General features: G+C 41.9%; 1 protein-coding gene across 6 annotated transcripts in view; it reads right to left on the bottom strand.

Moving 5' to 3' along the window:
* The window catches only part of AKT3 (AKT serine/threonine kinase 3), a 148,873-nt gene extending 135,472 nt beyond the window's left edge, over positions 1-13,401 (bottom strand). For 3 of the 6 annotated variants that reach the window (XM_062637332.1, XM_062637335.1, XM_062637337.1), the window contains exons 1-2: positions 12,951-13,349; positions 265-419 (exon numbers count right to left, since the gene is read on the bottom strand). In XM_062637332.1, the coding sequence (XP_062493316.1) occupies positions 265-310 (46 nt within the window). In that variant the 5' untranslated portion in view covers positions 311-419; positions 12,951-13,349. Of the gene's footprint in view, positions 1-264; positions 420-12,450; positions 12,470-12,950 lie in introns of those variants that run through there. The other 3 variants (XM_062637333.1, XM_062637334.1, XM_062637336.1) reach the window with 3 other exon arrangements.
* Positions 13,402-13,665: the final 264 nt, after the last annotated feature.

Raw genomic sequence — 13,665 nt, 5'->3', positions numbered from 1 at the left:
ACACAGGTGACAGCAGCAACAACAGCAGGTAATTAATGAGTTCAACTTCCTCTTTACTGTCAGTTACCCCTATAAAGAGAGGTACTGCTAAGGGTTAAGTATTAACCAGACCAAGGCCTTTATGGCCATTAATTCCATATGGTCAGATTAGTTTGCTGCAGAACAGAAGACAAATCAAGAATGCTCATATGTGTAGCCATGGAATGCCATTGAGCACAGCATATGGTATGTCAGAAGAACTTTCCATTAAAAGGTAGAACTTACCCCTCTTCTGAACCCAGCCTTCTTTCACAATGGTAACATCGCTCATGATGGCTCCACTCTGAACCCCCAACTCAAAAGAGTACTTCTTTGAGCTCTCAGCTTGTCTGTTTGGCTTCTCTTCTGCAGCTCTTCTCAATTTCTACTGATGAGTCAGCCTGGAAGGAAATATTAGAGAAAGAATTTAAGTCTTTTCTTTCTTTCTCATTTGACAGCCAACAAAAAAGTCTTTGTTGATGTTTTCCACTAACTGAGCTCATATTAAAAATCTGGCTTTTTTTAATTAACCATATAACAGAATCATGTTTCTAGTCTTACAGCACATTTTCCATTGATATTGTAATACTTAAGCAGAACGTGTTAAATTTTAAGTCATATGCCACTTCCATAAAATGCACACAACAGAATTCTCTCATACTAATGCACAGGATGCTGATAAATGAAACAATGCTTGTACTCCATCACAGGTCCAACTCAGACCTGTGTCTCCACAGGAGCTTTAACCATTCCCATATTTGTCAGAATCCATGCAACGGACAAGTGGTTCCTCTAGTATGGCTACACTGATCATGTCAAAAGTGCAAGAAAATGGAAGGTTCTGTAAAGGAACTTAAAAGCAAAGCCTTAAGTATTATGGACACAGTTATCCTTGTAACTGCTAAGATCTGCAGTAATCAGTTTACTAGCTATGCAATTAAGTTTTTTAATTGAATTAAATAAAAAAAAAGTAAAGGCTACAGAAATATAATATTCTTCCTAATTCCACTACAAATGCATTATAGCCGATATAAATCCTTAATTTATACAAGTTTTTAAAAGAGAGCATCACGTGTGAATATGTGAACTAAACCACTTCTTACAAGCACAAATTAACCAAAAAAAGCTGATGTTTCATTTATGAAAAGGAGAGTTCATTCCAGCAAGACTTTAAGCCAGGCAGTGACAAGAGTGCTCTTTTCCCTACAAAGTTCAGCTTGTGGCAGACAGACGGGAAGTTAGCCCTGGAACAGGACAAGCCACTCTCAGAAGCCACAACCCCCTCTTCTGACCACCTCACTCCCAGAGTACTTAACAGCTGTGAAGAAGAGATAAATAGCACTACAATCAAGTAGGAAGAGAAGCCAGAGGTAGGAGAGGTTTCCTTTTGCCAGCAGACTGCCTTTCCCCTCCATCCTTCAAAATGAAGAGGAGCATTCAAGTAACACTCATCTAGAAACGGGTGGGAAGCGAGGAAAAGGGGTTTCTCTGGTGGTGGAGGAACACTGTTCTATCACCGTACAGACAGAAGCATGTGCGTACACCCTGCTAGCACAGAACAGAAACCTGCACACCAGTTTAGTACTACTGAATGCAGCACATACGTATCCATTTAGAAGACTGACCAACAAATGTAAATGTGACAGAAACAAATAGGACTGTGCTGGAAGCAATCTGTGCAATGAATGAATTGAGAAAGAACTGGGGAATAAATACTTTTAATCCAACCAAGTACAGGGTGAAAATTTAGCCATTCACACATGCACATTATTTTTATTATCATTTGAAAAAACATGTATTTGCAGCACACAGCAGCTAGATGGAAGGCTACCTCTGTACGGACGCTGTGCTGTGCAAAACAAAACTTGGTATGAGTAGTTTTTTCAAGTGGTATGCAACAAAAAATGCAGTACAACCTGATTTTACAGAAACCCTGAAGAGTGTCCATTTTACAGCTTTGCCTTCACCGAACTATTTTTTCAAATACATGCAATAGCTTAGCTGCATAAAACTAAAAACCACAGTGCTAAATTCATTAATACTGCAAAGTTTAAGTAATATTGAATACTTTGTCCCTGAGACACCGCCACAGCACCGGCAGGTATGACCTATGCAGGTGATGCACAGCATCTTGCATTGGCATCATACCCTGGTGGGTCTAAAAGGACACCAGACACCTGTGCATATGCTACTGAGCCCTGCCTTAAGACTTATATATTGTTCAAGCTTTCATAAGAGTTAAAATGTTAGATACAAGGTTTTGGAAGGATGTGAGTGCTTCATTACTGTTAACTGATCTCACTAGCTGTTTAGACTGTGTGTTATTTAAGTCAGAATAGCAGAAATAACCAGAACATGCATTTCCACATCCTTCACCTTACCAGTGTGAAAGTTATTTTCTGGGTCATACATTATCAGAACCTTTATCTGCACACTTCAAATTAGAGATAAGCAAGTCTATCAGCTGTGAATGGAAACAGACCCCAGCAGATTGACACGACTGAAAGCTGGCTGCAGTCTTGCCATTCTGGATCACCACAGCTCTTAGTACAAACACACAAATCTTTACAAAGCTATAGGTGAGGGTCAGACAGCTGTGACCTAAAAGCAGCTGTTCTGTGAAGGAAGTGTAAGCACATCAGTATCCAAATATCGGACTTAAGTTTGATTTCCCTACAAGACTTTCACTGGATTCTTCAGGAAGTGTTCACAGGTGGCTTTTTTTATTTCCAACTATAAAGACAAAAGAAGCAATGTAACACATAGTACTTAGCTTGGGCTGGCATATGCTGCAGTATGTTTTAGCCTTTTGGAAAATTTAAGTGCACTAATTTATTCTTATTGGTAGAGACTATGCTGTAAGAAATGAACTTCTGTACTTGGTAGCAATAACCTTGTCTGCTCACATACTGGTCACTAAGACCTTGATTTCAGTAGATGCCCAGTTTTAATGAATGAATTTATGCTTAAAGCTCCCTATTTACCCACTGATTACAAAATCTGATCTGTGACTGATTTTCATATCAGTGTCCTAACAACCTCAGGTGTATGTCTGTAGGACTGCAGCCCACCCATCACTTGTACTACTGTACTGAACTTTGAACAAACTCACCAAAATACAAAAATCAGAAAAATAGGGTGACAAAACTGAATTATCTCCAGTTTAGCTTCGCAATATTAAGAGGAACAATTCTAGAATTATCAGCAGTTGTATGGTTATATTGATTGCTCTCTTAATGAGTAATTAAAAGTCAAAATGAATTATACAGGAAACTGAAGGAGATAAAATTGAAACATTAAAAGACTAATGAAAATAAAGGTTATACGTTCACACTACACTTTCAAGAAGCCATTATAAGCATCTGTAGTATTATCCCTTATTAAATTCCTCTGAGGCTTTCTAAAAGCTGTATTCCTTTACCCTGAAAGCCCCTCAGCAATGTTCTGAAAGAGATTTTGGAGAATTACTTCTTATTATGACAAAAATTGACCTTCACAAAAAATAGTCATACAGAAACTTTCTTCCCTAAAGATAAAGCATTGTCTATAGATGTAAAGGAGTTGCTTGCAACATGCAGAACAAGAACTCTCACATGAAAAACAGCATTTCATCTATAGTTCAACCATTTCTAGAAAAGCTAGAGATATGTTTATTCTGCACAGCTGGCATAGAACTTAAATACTTGTTAGCAATCAACTCTGCTCTCCCGAGGTGCTTCAAGATTCAGCAGCTGGTATATAATTTTTACAGTTTCCCTTATTGCTATAATGTGAACCCACAGAAGTACGGAAAAAATGTGTAAGAACTGAATTTGAAGATACTTTGCATTCCAGCTGCTTCCTACAGGGAAAAACTTGATTTTTATATATGTTCCAGGAACAGAAGAACAGGTTGGATTGCCCTTTTCTTTTCCCCCTTGTTATCAAACAGAACTTTGAAGATACTTTTCCAGCAGCGTACAGTGTGTATTCTGCAGACAGTATCAGAAAATCATATATATGTATAATACACACAAGAACCTACTGTCTATATGCTTTATGGTGCAAATGTCAAAACTGACTCCATTACAGCCAGTCATACGAAGAAAACACCTGGGGTTTTCTGGATCTGGTAAAAAGCAGTAACACTCCTTTCTTCTTTGGAAAGCTATTAAGCCACATTTATAGTGTTAGACGAAACAATTCAGCACGCTTCTAAAGAGCTGGTATTACACTTCTAAGTTCCTATCTCTAGAGGTTGCAAAGGCATCTTTTTTGAACAAAGATTAAGCAGAAACTATTAGATGCAAAAGAGTTATAGATCCCTCTGCCAAGGCACACAGTTTTCCCAAGCCATGGTGAAAACTAGCTAGCTCCTTTTCAGTTTTCATCTTGAACTTTAACAGTAACAGAAATATAGAGAAGAACCAGCTCACTTCACAATGAGGGACTGTAAGACCAACCATTATAAGCTGAGTAATGGACCATTCGGTAGGAAGACGCCTTTTCCTCGACTTGTATTTTTAAATTAAAGGAGGCTCTCGTGCCCATCACAGCAGTCAGACACCTCCACAGACCCAGTGGATATGGAGAAGCAAAGAAATCCCATCTAAGCAGAAGGACTAAAAACAGTGGTTCAGGTCTACACTTAACAACCACTAGGTGCAAGTGAATAATCATCAAGATTCCTAAGAACAGACAACACCCCCTTGGAATCCGGGCATCCTCCCATTTCCCTTGTGACAAGAGACAGCTGAGTAAAGAAGACAGTGCCCATAAATTCAGTGTAAATTGTATGATTCAGGTCTCTGTTGTAAGAACTTTCATAAACACAGGCTCCTACTTTCAACAATTTGGGAGCTGAGAAAAAACAGGTAACTCTCACATTTACCAATTCAAGTTATCAGAAAGAATACCAACAGTACCAGTTTCAGTGCTTCCAGAAACTATACCTATAGCTTCTTGTAGAATTATCAACTTAGTAGTTCATCCAACCTTATTCTCTCAATATAAGGGAACCAACCTCTTCCCTTTGTACAAGTAATCATTTGTTTAATAAAACGTTTGGGTGAAAAAAAAAAAAAAAACAAACCAACAAAAACCCAACAAAACAGCAAGTGAATCTTTGTGATTCACTTTACCTGACTCACTGAGATTCTTTGGTCCTCAGCGTAAGCAGAGCCAAATCTCATCATCTCCATCTCCTTATTTCTCAGAAAGGTAACTGAAAAATGTTGTGTATGCACACAAAACACATGCTACCAAAAAAAGCAGCTCTCAGTCATCCTCTAGAGGCTTCCATCACACATGTTTGCTTCCCTGCTTTGGGGGCTTTTTTTTTTTTTGTAGCAGATCAAGCTCTTAAGAGGTTTTCTCAAATCTGAGTTTGAGTCGTCCAAGACAACCAAACAGGCTGCAACTGTCTCCGGTGCCAGCTGCAGTCACAGAGCAAGGAATTCAAAAGACTCTAAACTAAAAACAGAGCTGTCTTTAGAATTGGAAGCTGAGATCCAAGTTTTATTTATATGAAAAACGCATGCATATCCTCTTCCCCTACCCAAGTTGTTATCTGAAGTCTGGTCAAACAATTAGAGGATATATTGCACATCATCAAAATTTACACAAAAGACTACAATGTAGAACAGAGATTGCTACAAAACCCACTAAATCAAGTTAGCCCATCAAGCTAATGGAAGAATCACGTTCAGTTGAATGTTTTATCTAAAAAGTATAGAGTATTCACACAGCCTTTTACGAACTCTCTATTCTGGCTATTCTTGAAATAGAGCAGAATAGATCATGTCCATTTTTACAATCTTAGGAAAGACTGATTCTGACTGATTTCAATACTACCACTCCATAGACTAAGAAAAAGGAACCTTGGAGCAGAAAGCATCTGTCCAACATTACAATCAATTTAAAAAAACAAAAAAAAAAAACAAAACATGAACTGGCTTGACAAGACAAAGGACTCAAAAAAAAACAGGAATATTAAAAGAGAATAGATCCTAAGTTTGTAAAACAGTAATCTTTATGTATGCACAAGTAAGACACTTAAAGATACCCCTAAATACTAAATAGAAATGTTCATACTTTAGAAATTTTTAAACAAATGCAAAAATTAAAAAAAAAAATCTCCAAGATAGGCATTGCAAATAATTTTTAAATTGTATTTTGTACTAAAATCCTCAATGTCTTCAAGAATATTGGTACTAAAAGTTTAGTAACAACTTTATTTCTTAACCCTTGACTTGGAATAATGAGGGAAATAACAGGGAAATGGCACTGCCTACACCCTGTGGTAAGAAAAAACAACATACTTCGGAAAAGATAAACAGCTTTTTAAAGCACGCTTACGTGTATGCTTTGTGCCTTAATATTTTCAGTGTTCTATTTTCATTTTCAGTATGTCAAAGAGCTGCACATAACTAAAATATGCCTAAATAAGAGACCACAGGCACACTGTATTAATATACATATGAGATGTTTTATTTAGAGTCTGCAAAACTGAAGAAGTTTATCAGGAAAGAAACCATCATTCGTATTTCTTTTCCTATTATAATGACAAAGCAAGTTATTTTAAGGGACAAAGGTATAATTAAAGGTGAACAAAGCCACCCCTGCCTTTGTTTACCAAGGTATAAAGGAAGTTTCTAAATGTAACTAAATTGTTCCTTCAGAATCCCAGGTGAAACATTAACAACCCATTGTTTTGCGTTGTGTTTATTGACAAAAATGCTTCAAATCCTTTTTGTCCCCCTCCCAACCACATAAAACAATAGCTGAAAATCAGACAGAAGCAGAGTGGTAAAACATGTAGAGTATAGGTCTGAAATTTAACCAAAGAATACATTTAAAGTAGAAAAGGTGAAGGGAGGGCTAGAGTTACACATAAAAATTAAAAAAAAAAAAGTAAAAAAAAAAAGTTACTGAGACTATGAACTTGGGAGAGTTATGAGACTTAAAGCAAGTGAAATCAAGGATTAGCTGAGCTGAGTATCACAACTATGATAATGTTATTTCCCTTAATACTTCAAAATACATGTAATAACTTTAGCTGAGAATTACTGTAGAAATACTAATTCTTGCCTTTTCAAGATGAAGCCCCTTTTCCCTTTATTACTAAATTACTAAATTTTTTAAAGTTCAGTAATGACTCAAAACCCAAGCAGAATTAAACCCAAGTTCCATATTTTCAAAACAAACAAAAATTGGCTTTCTGTCTCTAGGATAATCCATATAAAAGGAAATCTGGTTTTCAAAAGTTTAAACACCCTAGAAATTCCTATTCATTCTGAAATTAGGGATTTTAATAGGTGTCTTCAAGAGATACAAAATAAAAGTTTCATTAAGTTCTTATATTTAATTATTTGTATAGCAGTAACTTTTCTACAGCACAACATCATATTATGCATAAAACACAAAGCAATGTTGGAGGTAATAAAAAACAGAAGTATGTGAAGTGCTCCAAGTAACAAGAGAAGTAAAGCATGGAGATAAAAATGTGTTCTCAAACTATTAATATCAAAGATGGAAAAAGTTCAATGACATGTCTACCAAGTAGCTTTCTTTTAAACTCTTATAGTAGGATTTATTTATTATCTGGATATAGAACAAATTAAATTCTGAATTGCCTTGCAACAGTAGGTACGAGCTTTGTGCTTCTTTCCTACAAAGGAGTCAAACATTTCTGCAACTTACTAATTGCCAAATACTGACACTGCGATATATTACTAGAACATGGTCAACTTCTAACCTAAAAGCTTTGGATCTTCTTGTTCACCCTCAACAGGCATTATTGTCATCAACTTGCAGTCTGAATTTCCTTAGCACGGAAGGAATTCTCTACAACCTTAAATGAAGATTGTGTGTTTTTCAAAGGTATACTACTGCTTAAACACATTTAAAGCTAGATGCAGAGCTCACCAGATGAAGGTCTTCCACAAATGTTACACGAAAACTCAGATTACATGAAACAAGCATGCAACCTTAACTCTCTGCCTCAAAGTATATCAATACAATTAGAAAAAGATACAATTTTTATAAAACTTCCCAAGGCAGGCTGCACCCTCATCTCGAGAAGCACATTAAATCCTTAGGGGACCAAAAAAAAAAAAAAATAATTATGTGGGTTGGCAGAAATTGTTTTGCAAGACTGTGGGACTCAACTGAGAAATACTGTATTAATTCTGTGGTTCTAAATCAGCTGTATAAGTAGTTTTTGACTGTTGGGCACTGCTGCCATTCCACACCTACAAAAAGGCAAGACCACTGATCTCAGTGAAGCTGAAGCAAGCACTTCATCTCTGCTCCTGCTACAGGAGGCACTTGAATAACTTCAGCACATGGACAACACAGGGAAGTCTGACAAACATGCTGTCAATATATTCAGACATGTATATGAAATGCTAAGGTCACAGTTGCATTTGTAAGGGAATTTAAAAATTACTACTGTTCTTTTGTCAGGATATTACAGTGGAAAAACAAATTACAGAGCAACAACTTGTTCTTAATGCTATTTTTGATCAGGATGACTCACACCTAGACACATAGAAATACATGGAGAAAGAGGACTGGCCAAGATGGACTCAACATATATTTCGATATTTAAGCTAAACATAGCAAGGTTTGACAGAAGTATCACCAAAAAATCAAATAAACATTTAAAGTGACCAGAAGTATGCATCTTCATATACCGAAGCCAAAAATGCTTACCCTCCTTGACAGTAACATTTAATAATACTCAATCGGGGGGGGGGGGGGTCTGAAGATTTTTCCTTTTTAAGTATTATCTTTGCCACAGCTTTCCACTAGAGCTGAACAAGACCTTTACATAAGAAAAAGACAAAAAGTATCTTTTTGAAACCCATGCCATGCATCCAAACTACATGAATGCCCATACTTAACACTGATCTAGAGCTGTAGAACAAGGACAAAATGCCAACTAATTGGCTACTACACCCTTGCATTTTCTGCAATCTGTTTCTTAGTATGTATTAGTGATTTGTCTAAATAAGCTTCATTTATAAACTCTTCATATAGGTAGCCCAGAATGTTGTCCATACAGTTAGTCAAAATGAAAATATAAACCAAAACTTTAAAGATTACTTTTTATACTATGTGAAACACTAAAAAGTTAACTTTCACATTTGATGTTTTATTATTTGCCAGTAGGTTTTGGTTTCTCTGACTTAAATATTTCCCTTTTTTTAAAAAAAAAAAAAAAAAAAACACAGCGCTTTGAATCAGCTTTTCCATTTACTATGTAACTTATCTTTACAAAATAATCTCTTCTACACCACACCAACTTGTTACAAAGAAGAGTAACTATTGCAACACATTTACCAAGGAGACCTTGTGATTCTGGGGAAGCCTCTTCTGGACAAGAGCAAAGATACTGGTGGACAAGAGAGGTTCTCACCGAAAACACACCTTTCCTCACAAGCAATGCAGAGCTCCCTGAAGCACAGGCTGTGCTAGGAAGTATCACCTGCACCACCACCCCCACCCCCAGTATTCTTATTCTTATTAGGCATATCCTAACAGAATGAGTATCTGAGATGACACAGGTTAATCTAATACTCTAGAACGGTTTTAAAGGGCACTTCAGTTGGCAATCCTTTCTTATCAAAACAGTACCAAATTGTGTTGGAAATTTCATACAAATACTGAAAATAAAAGCAATGTTTTAATGTTAAACAAAACTCACGGATGCACACATTTAACTATTCCCCTATTCATGAATTGTTATTGTTGTTTGCAATAGAAGGACTGCACACTTCAAACAGAATGCTTGGTTTATTAGTTGGGAGAAAGAGAACAGAGAGCTTTTGGCATAAAGGCAACACACAAATACAGTTACAGTACAGTGCATTGCTTTTAATACATATAATCTATGCATTATCCATATCAAAATGGAAAAATGGTACAAGAAAGTTTTCACTCAGTGTGTTTCAATGTCCTTCCCCTCTCCAGTGACAATTAAAATTAGAAGCCCAAGCCACAGAAGATGCCAAGGAATACTGGGTCTCTGTCACAAAACTCAAGGAAAGCTTGTCACCACGGCCACCTCCCCCTGTTGCATTAACAGCACAAAATGACACTATAACCAAATACAGTTATGAAGAAATAGTTATATCTTTTCTATACTAAGAACAGCACAGAGATTTCAAATGTATTTTAACAGGAATCACTGAAGTAGCAGCATCATTCCTTCCAAAACAATTGGGTATTTAAAAATCATTCAGCAAGAACTGCTTCCTGGGTACAGAAATGATTATTCAACAGGTCTCTTCAAACTGGGAAAATGTGCATGCAGAAAGTGAATGAACACCCAATGAATCAGTGTTAGACAAATTCCAAGTAGTCTGAAGGAACCTTTAGTTATTATACAAACTTCAGACACATGCTTTTTCAAACTGTAGTCAGAAGTCAAGATATGGTTTATGGTAACATCTTGCAGTCAGAAGCTTGGGTTACGAACAATAGCAGAATCCTAGTAAGTGGTTTTACATTAAGCTTAAAGAAAAAAAAAAAAAACAAAACACCAAGACATTTTCCCTTTCACAAAGCATTTCTTACAGTGTCAAAATGTCAACATTTTCTAGGGCAAATTAATGCCATTCAATCCTTAAAACTGCACCTACTTCAACTGGGGCAAAGTGCAAACTAGTACTTGTCTGAATTATCAATAGCTTCCTGCAAAACAGCTGCTTTTTCTTAAAAACATCATCTTCCCCCAAAACAAATGAGGGAGTAAACCACTGAAATACTGCTTTCCATGAACCTCTATGAAACTACGGTGACTACTGAATTCATTCAAACCTAGTCAAAGTAAGTAGGAATACACTGTAGAATAAACTATCACAACCAAGACAGTCTTGTTAATATTACCTGTGTACACGCACGTACCATGCACTTATATTACATCAGAAAATGCGTTATTCAAATGTTATGTGTAGCCTTCTAGGAAACAGAGATATGTTCTTATCTCTCCAGTTTTTTGTTGGCCCTTACTTGAACTTGACTTACTGGCTGCATCCAAGCAAAATATATCCACATGAACTATAAAGTTAGCAACCCAATCCAATTAAAGATATTGGGGTCAATGTAAACACTCCTGCCAAAAAGGCACAGAACGAAACAGCCCTACAAACAGAATCTTCTTAAGCAGAGCACTTACTTTAAAAGTCAAAATAAACTTTCTTCCCTATCTCATGTACACTCTTTCCACATTCCAGTGCAGAACAGCCAGAACCAGCCTTTACTGAAGCTGGCAGAAACAAGAGATCATGCATAAATGTTACTTGTCAAAAGTGTAGATCTACTGATTTGCATGCCTCTTGCCTTGAGAAATAAAGACCTCTGTATGCAAAACAGAGGGAACTGTGTTTCCCTATTAGCAAAGTTTTAGGGAAAGCAGAAGAGACTGCTGCATGTTTATCCAGTACTGAAAAAAAAGCTGGCAATGTAAGTATCAGGTCCATCATAACAAAACTCTTGAACAGAGGCCAAGTGAATCAAGTCAGAGATATGTTTTCATAAAAACAATGAGATGATGCAGATATGCACAAGTAGCCAGCCAACTGATTATTAAAGAAAAATATCTAGAATAAAGGCCAAGAAATTCTTTATTCTAAATTCTATATTCTCAAATTATTCTTTAAATTCTTTATTCCTTTACAGCTATAAGAAAGTAAGTTTGGGGGAAGGAGTTTGGGGTTTTTTACATACACCCTTGAAATAACACATAATGGGAGAACGTGAACTGGCTATTTCACGCCTCTCAGATTCCCATCCCAAAGTAAACTCATCAGCACAGCTCATGTAAAGCAACCGACCAGCCTACAAGCCTGTCACTGCTCGTTACATCACGACCATTTGCATTGAAACTACGGTATATAACGGTGTGATCCAGTAACTTTTTGCTCAGCGGCGCTGTGCTGACCCGTCGGAGCAGCCCCGCACCACGTGTTCCCAGCATTCCTGACCGTGTCCCTGCACACCGGGGCACCCTAGGGCACCCATGTGCTCCGCCCCGCAGCAGCACCTGCGGACCCCGCACCGCGCCTCGCCTCCCCTCTCGCCAGGGCAGGGCAGGCCTCGCCGCGGGGCAGGCCCTGCCGCAGGCCCAGCCCCCGCTCCGCACGGCAGAGCTGCCGGTAGCCGTTAGCTGCCGGCCGCGCATCAACTTTAACATGTGGGCCGCGGCCTCCATGATGGCCGGGGTGGGCGGGGGGGCCGGTTTGTTTACTTGCAGCCAGAGCCGCCGCCGGCGGCAGCAACAGCAGCAGCAGCGGCGGCAGCAGCAGCATCACTTGAGGGAGGGAGGCGCTGCCATCAGCGGCCCGTCGGCCGCGCTGCTGTTCTTAGCGCAGGGGCGCGGGCACACACACACACACACACACACACACACGCACTCGCACACACACACTCGCTGGCGCACGCAGGCACCGAAGTTCCCAGCGGATAACACCGCTCGCAGCCCCGCCATCCAGCACCGCCATCCAGCACCGCCATCCCGCCCCGCGGACACGCACCGCACACGCTCGGCCGCGGCAGGCTGGGGGGGGGGGGGGGGTGGAAGGGGGTACAGGTTGGCGCGCACCCGGCGGGGAGGGGCCGCCGCGTGGGAACCGACGGCCCCGCGCAGGCAGCGCCCCCGGGCGCGCGCCCTGCCCTGCCCCTGCTCCCCCACCCCCCGCCCCGTTACATAACCGCTCCCCGCCCCGCCCTTCCCCACCTCAGCCCCGCGCCGCCGGCACGGCGACCCCCTCCCACCCCCCGGCTCCGGTCCCCTCCCTCCGCTCCCGCCCCGCCGGCAGCGCTAGGCCACGGGCGCCCGCGCCCCCGCCCCGCGCTCCCCGCCGCCCCCGGCCGCGCCACCGCCCCGCATCCCTTGGCGCGCCGCCGCCCAAGCGCCCCTCCGCCGCCCGGCCCCTCCCGCCCCGTACCTGCAGAGGCGGCGGCGCCGCGGGCGCTGCTGCGGGGCCGGAGGGGCGGCGGCGGCGGCTTCGGGGGGAGAAGGGGAGGGAGGGCGCCGCTGCCTCCTCCCCTGTCCCCCCGCCGTGCTCGGCGGTCCCTGGCGGCCGGTGTCTCCGCGGGGGCGGGAGGAGGCGGCTCCGGCCCCAGGGCGCTGGCGGCGGCGGCCGCTACATGGAGCTGCGCGCCCCGCTACGCAGGGAGGCGCCCGGGCGGGCAGCGCGGCCGCAGCATCGATGCGCGGGGTCAGGAGGGCGGCGGCGGCGGCTCCCCCCAGCGCACTCACCCCGGAGCCGCCCGGGCCCCGCTCTCGGCTCCTCCCGCCGCCTCCGCCGGGCTCGTTATTGACTTTCAGGAAAACTCCCGACGTCACTGGCTCCCCCCGAGTGTCTCCCCCTCCGCGGCGGCGGCGACGGCGGCGGCATCCCCAGCTCTCGCGAGAAGCGCGGCGGGGACGGGGGGGCCGCCAGACAGAGCGGGGGGAGCCAGACAGAGGGGGGCGGCTGAGGTGAGGGTGGGGGAGGAGGGGGGTCGGCGGCTGCAGGCAGGGAGGGAGTGGGGAGGGCGAGGAGAGGCGGCCCGCCCGGCAGGCAGCGGCGGGAGCCGAACGGGGCGGCGTGTCCCGTCCCGCCGCCAAGCCGCGGGTGGGAGCAGAAGGGTGGATGCTGGCGGCGGCGGCGGCCGGCA

Source organism: Pezoporus occidentalis, unplaced genomic scaffold (genome assembly GCF_034315485.1).
Source record: "Pezoporus occidentalis ecotype Australia unplaced genomic scaffold, CSIRO_AGI_Poc_V1 ctg52, whole genome shotgun sequence".
Lineage (NCBI taxonomy): Eukaryota > Metazoa > Chordata > Aves > Psittaciformes > Psittacidae > Pezoporus > Pezoporus occidentalis.
Note: the sequence above shows the minus strand (reverse complement) of the source record. Positions and strands in the feature narration are given on the sequence as shown.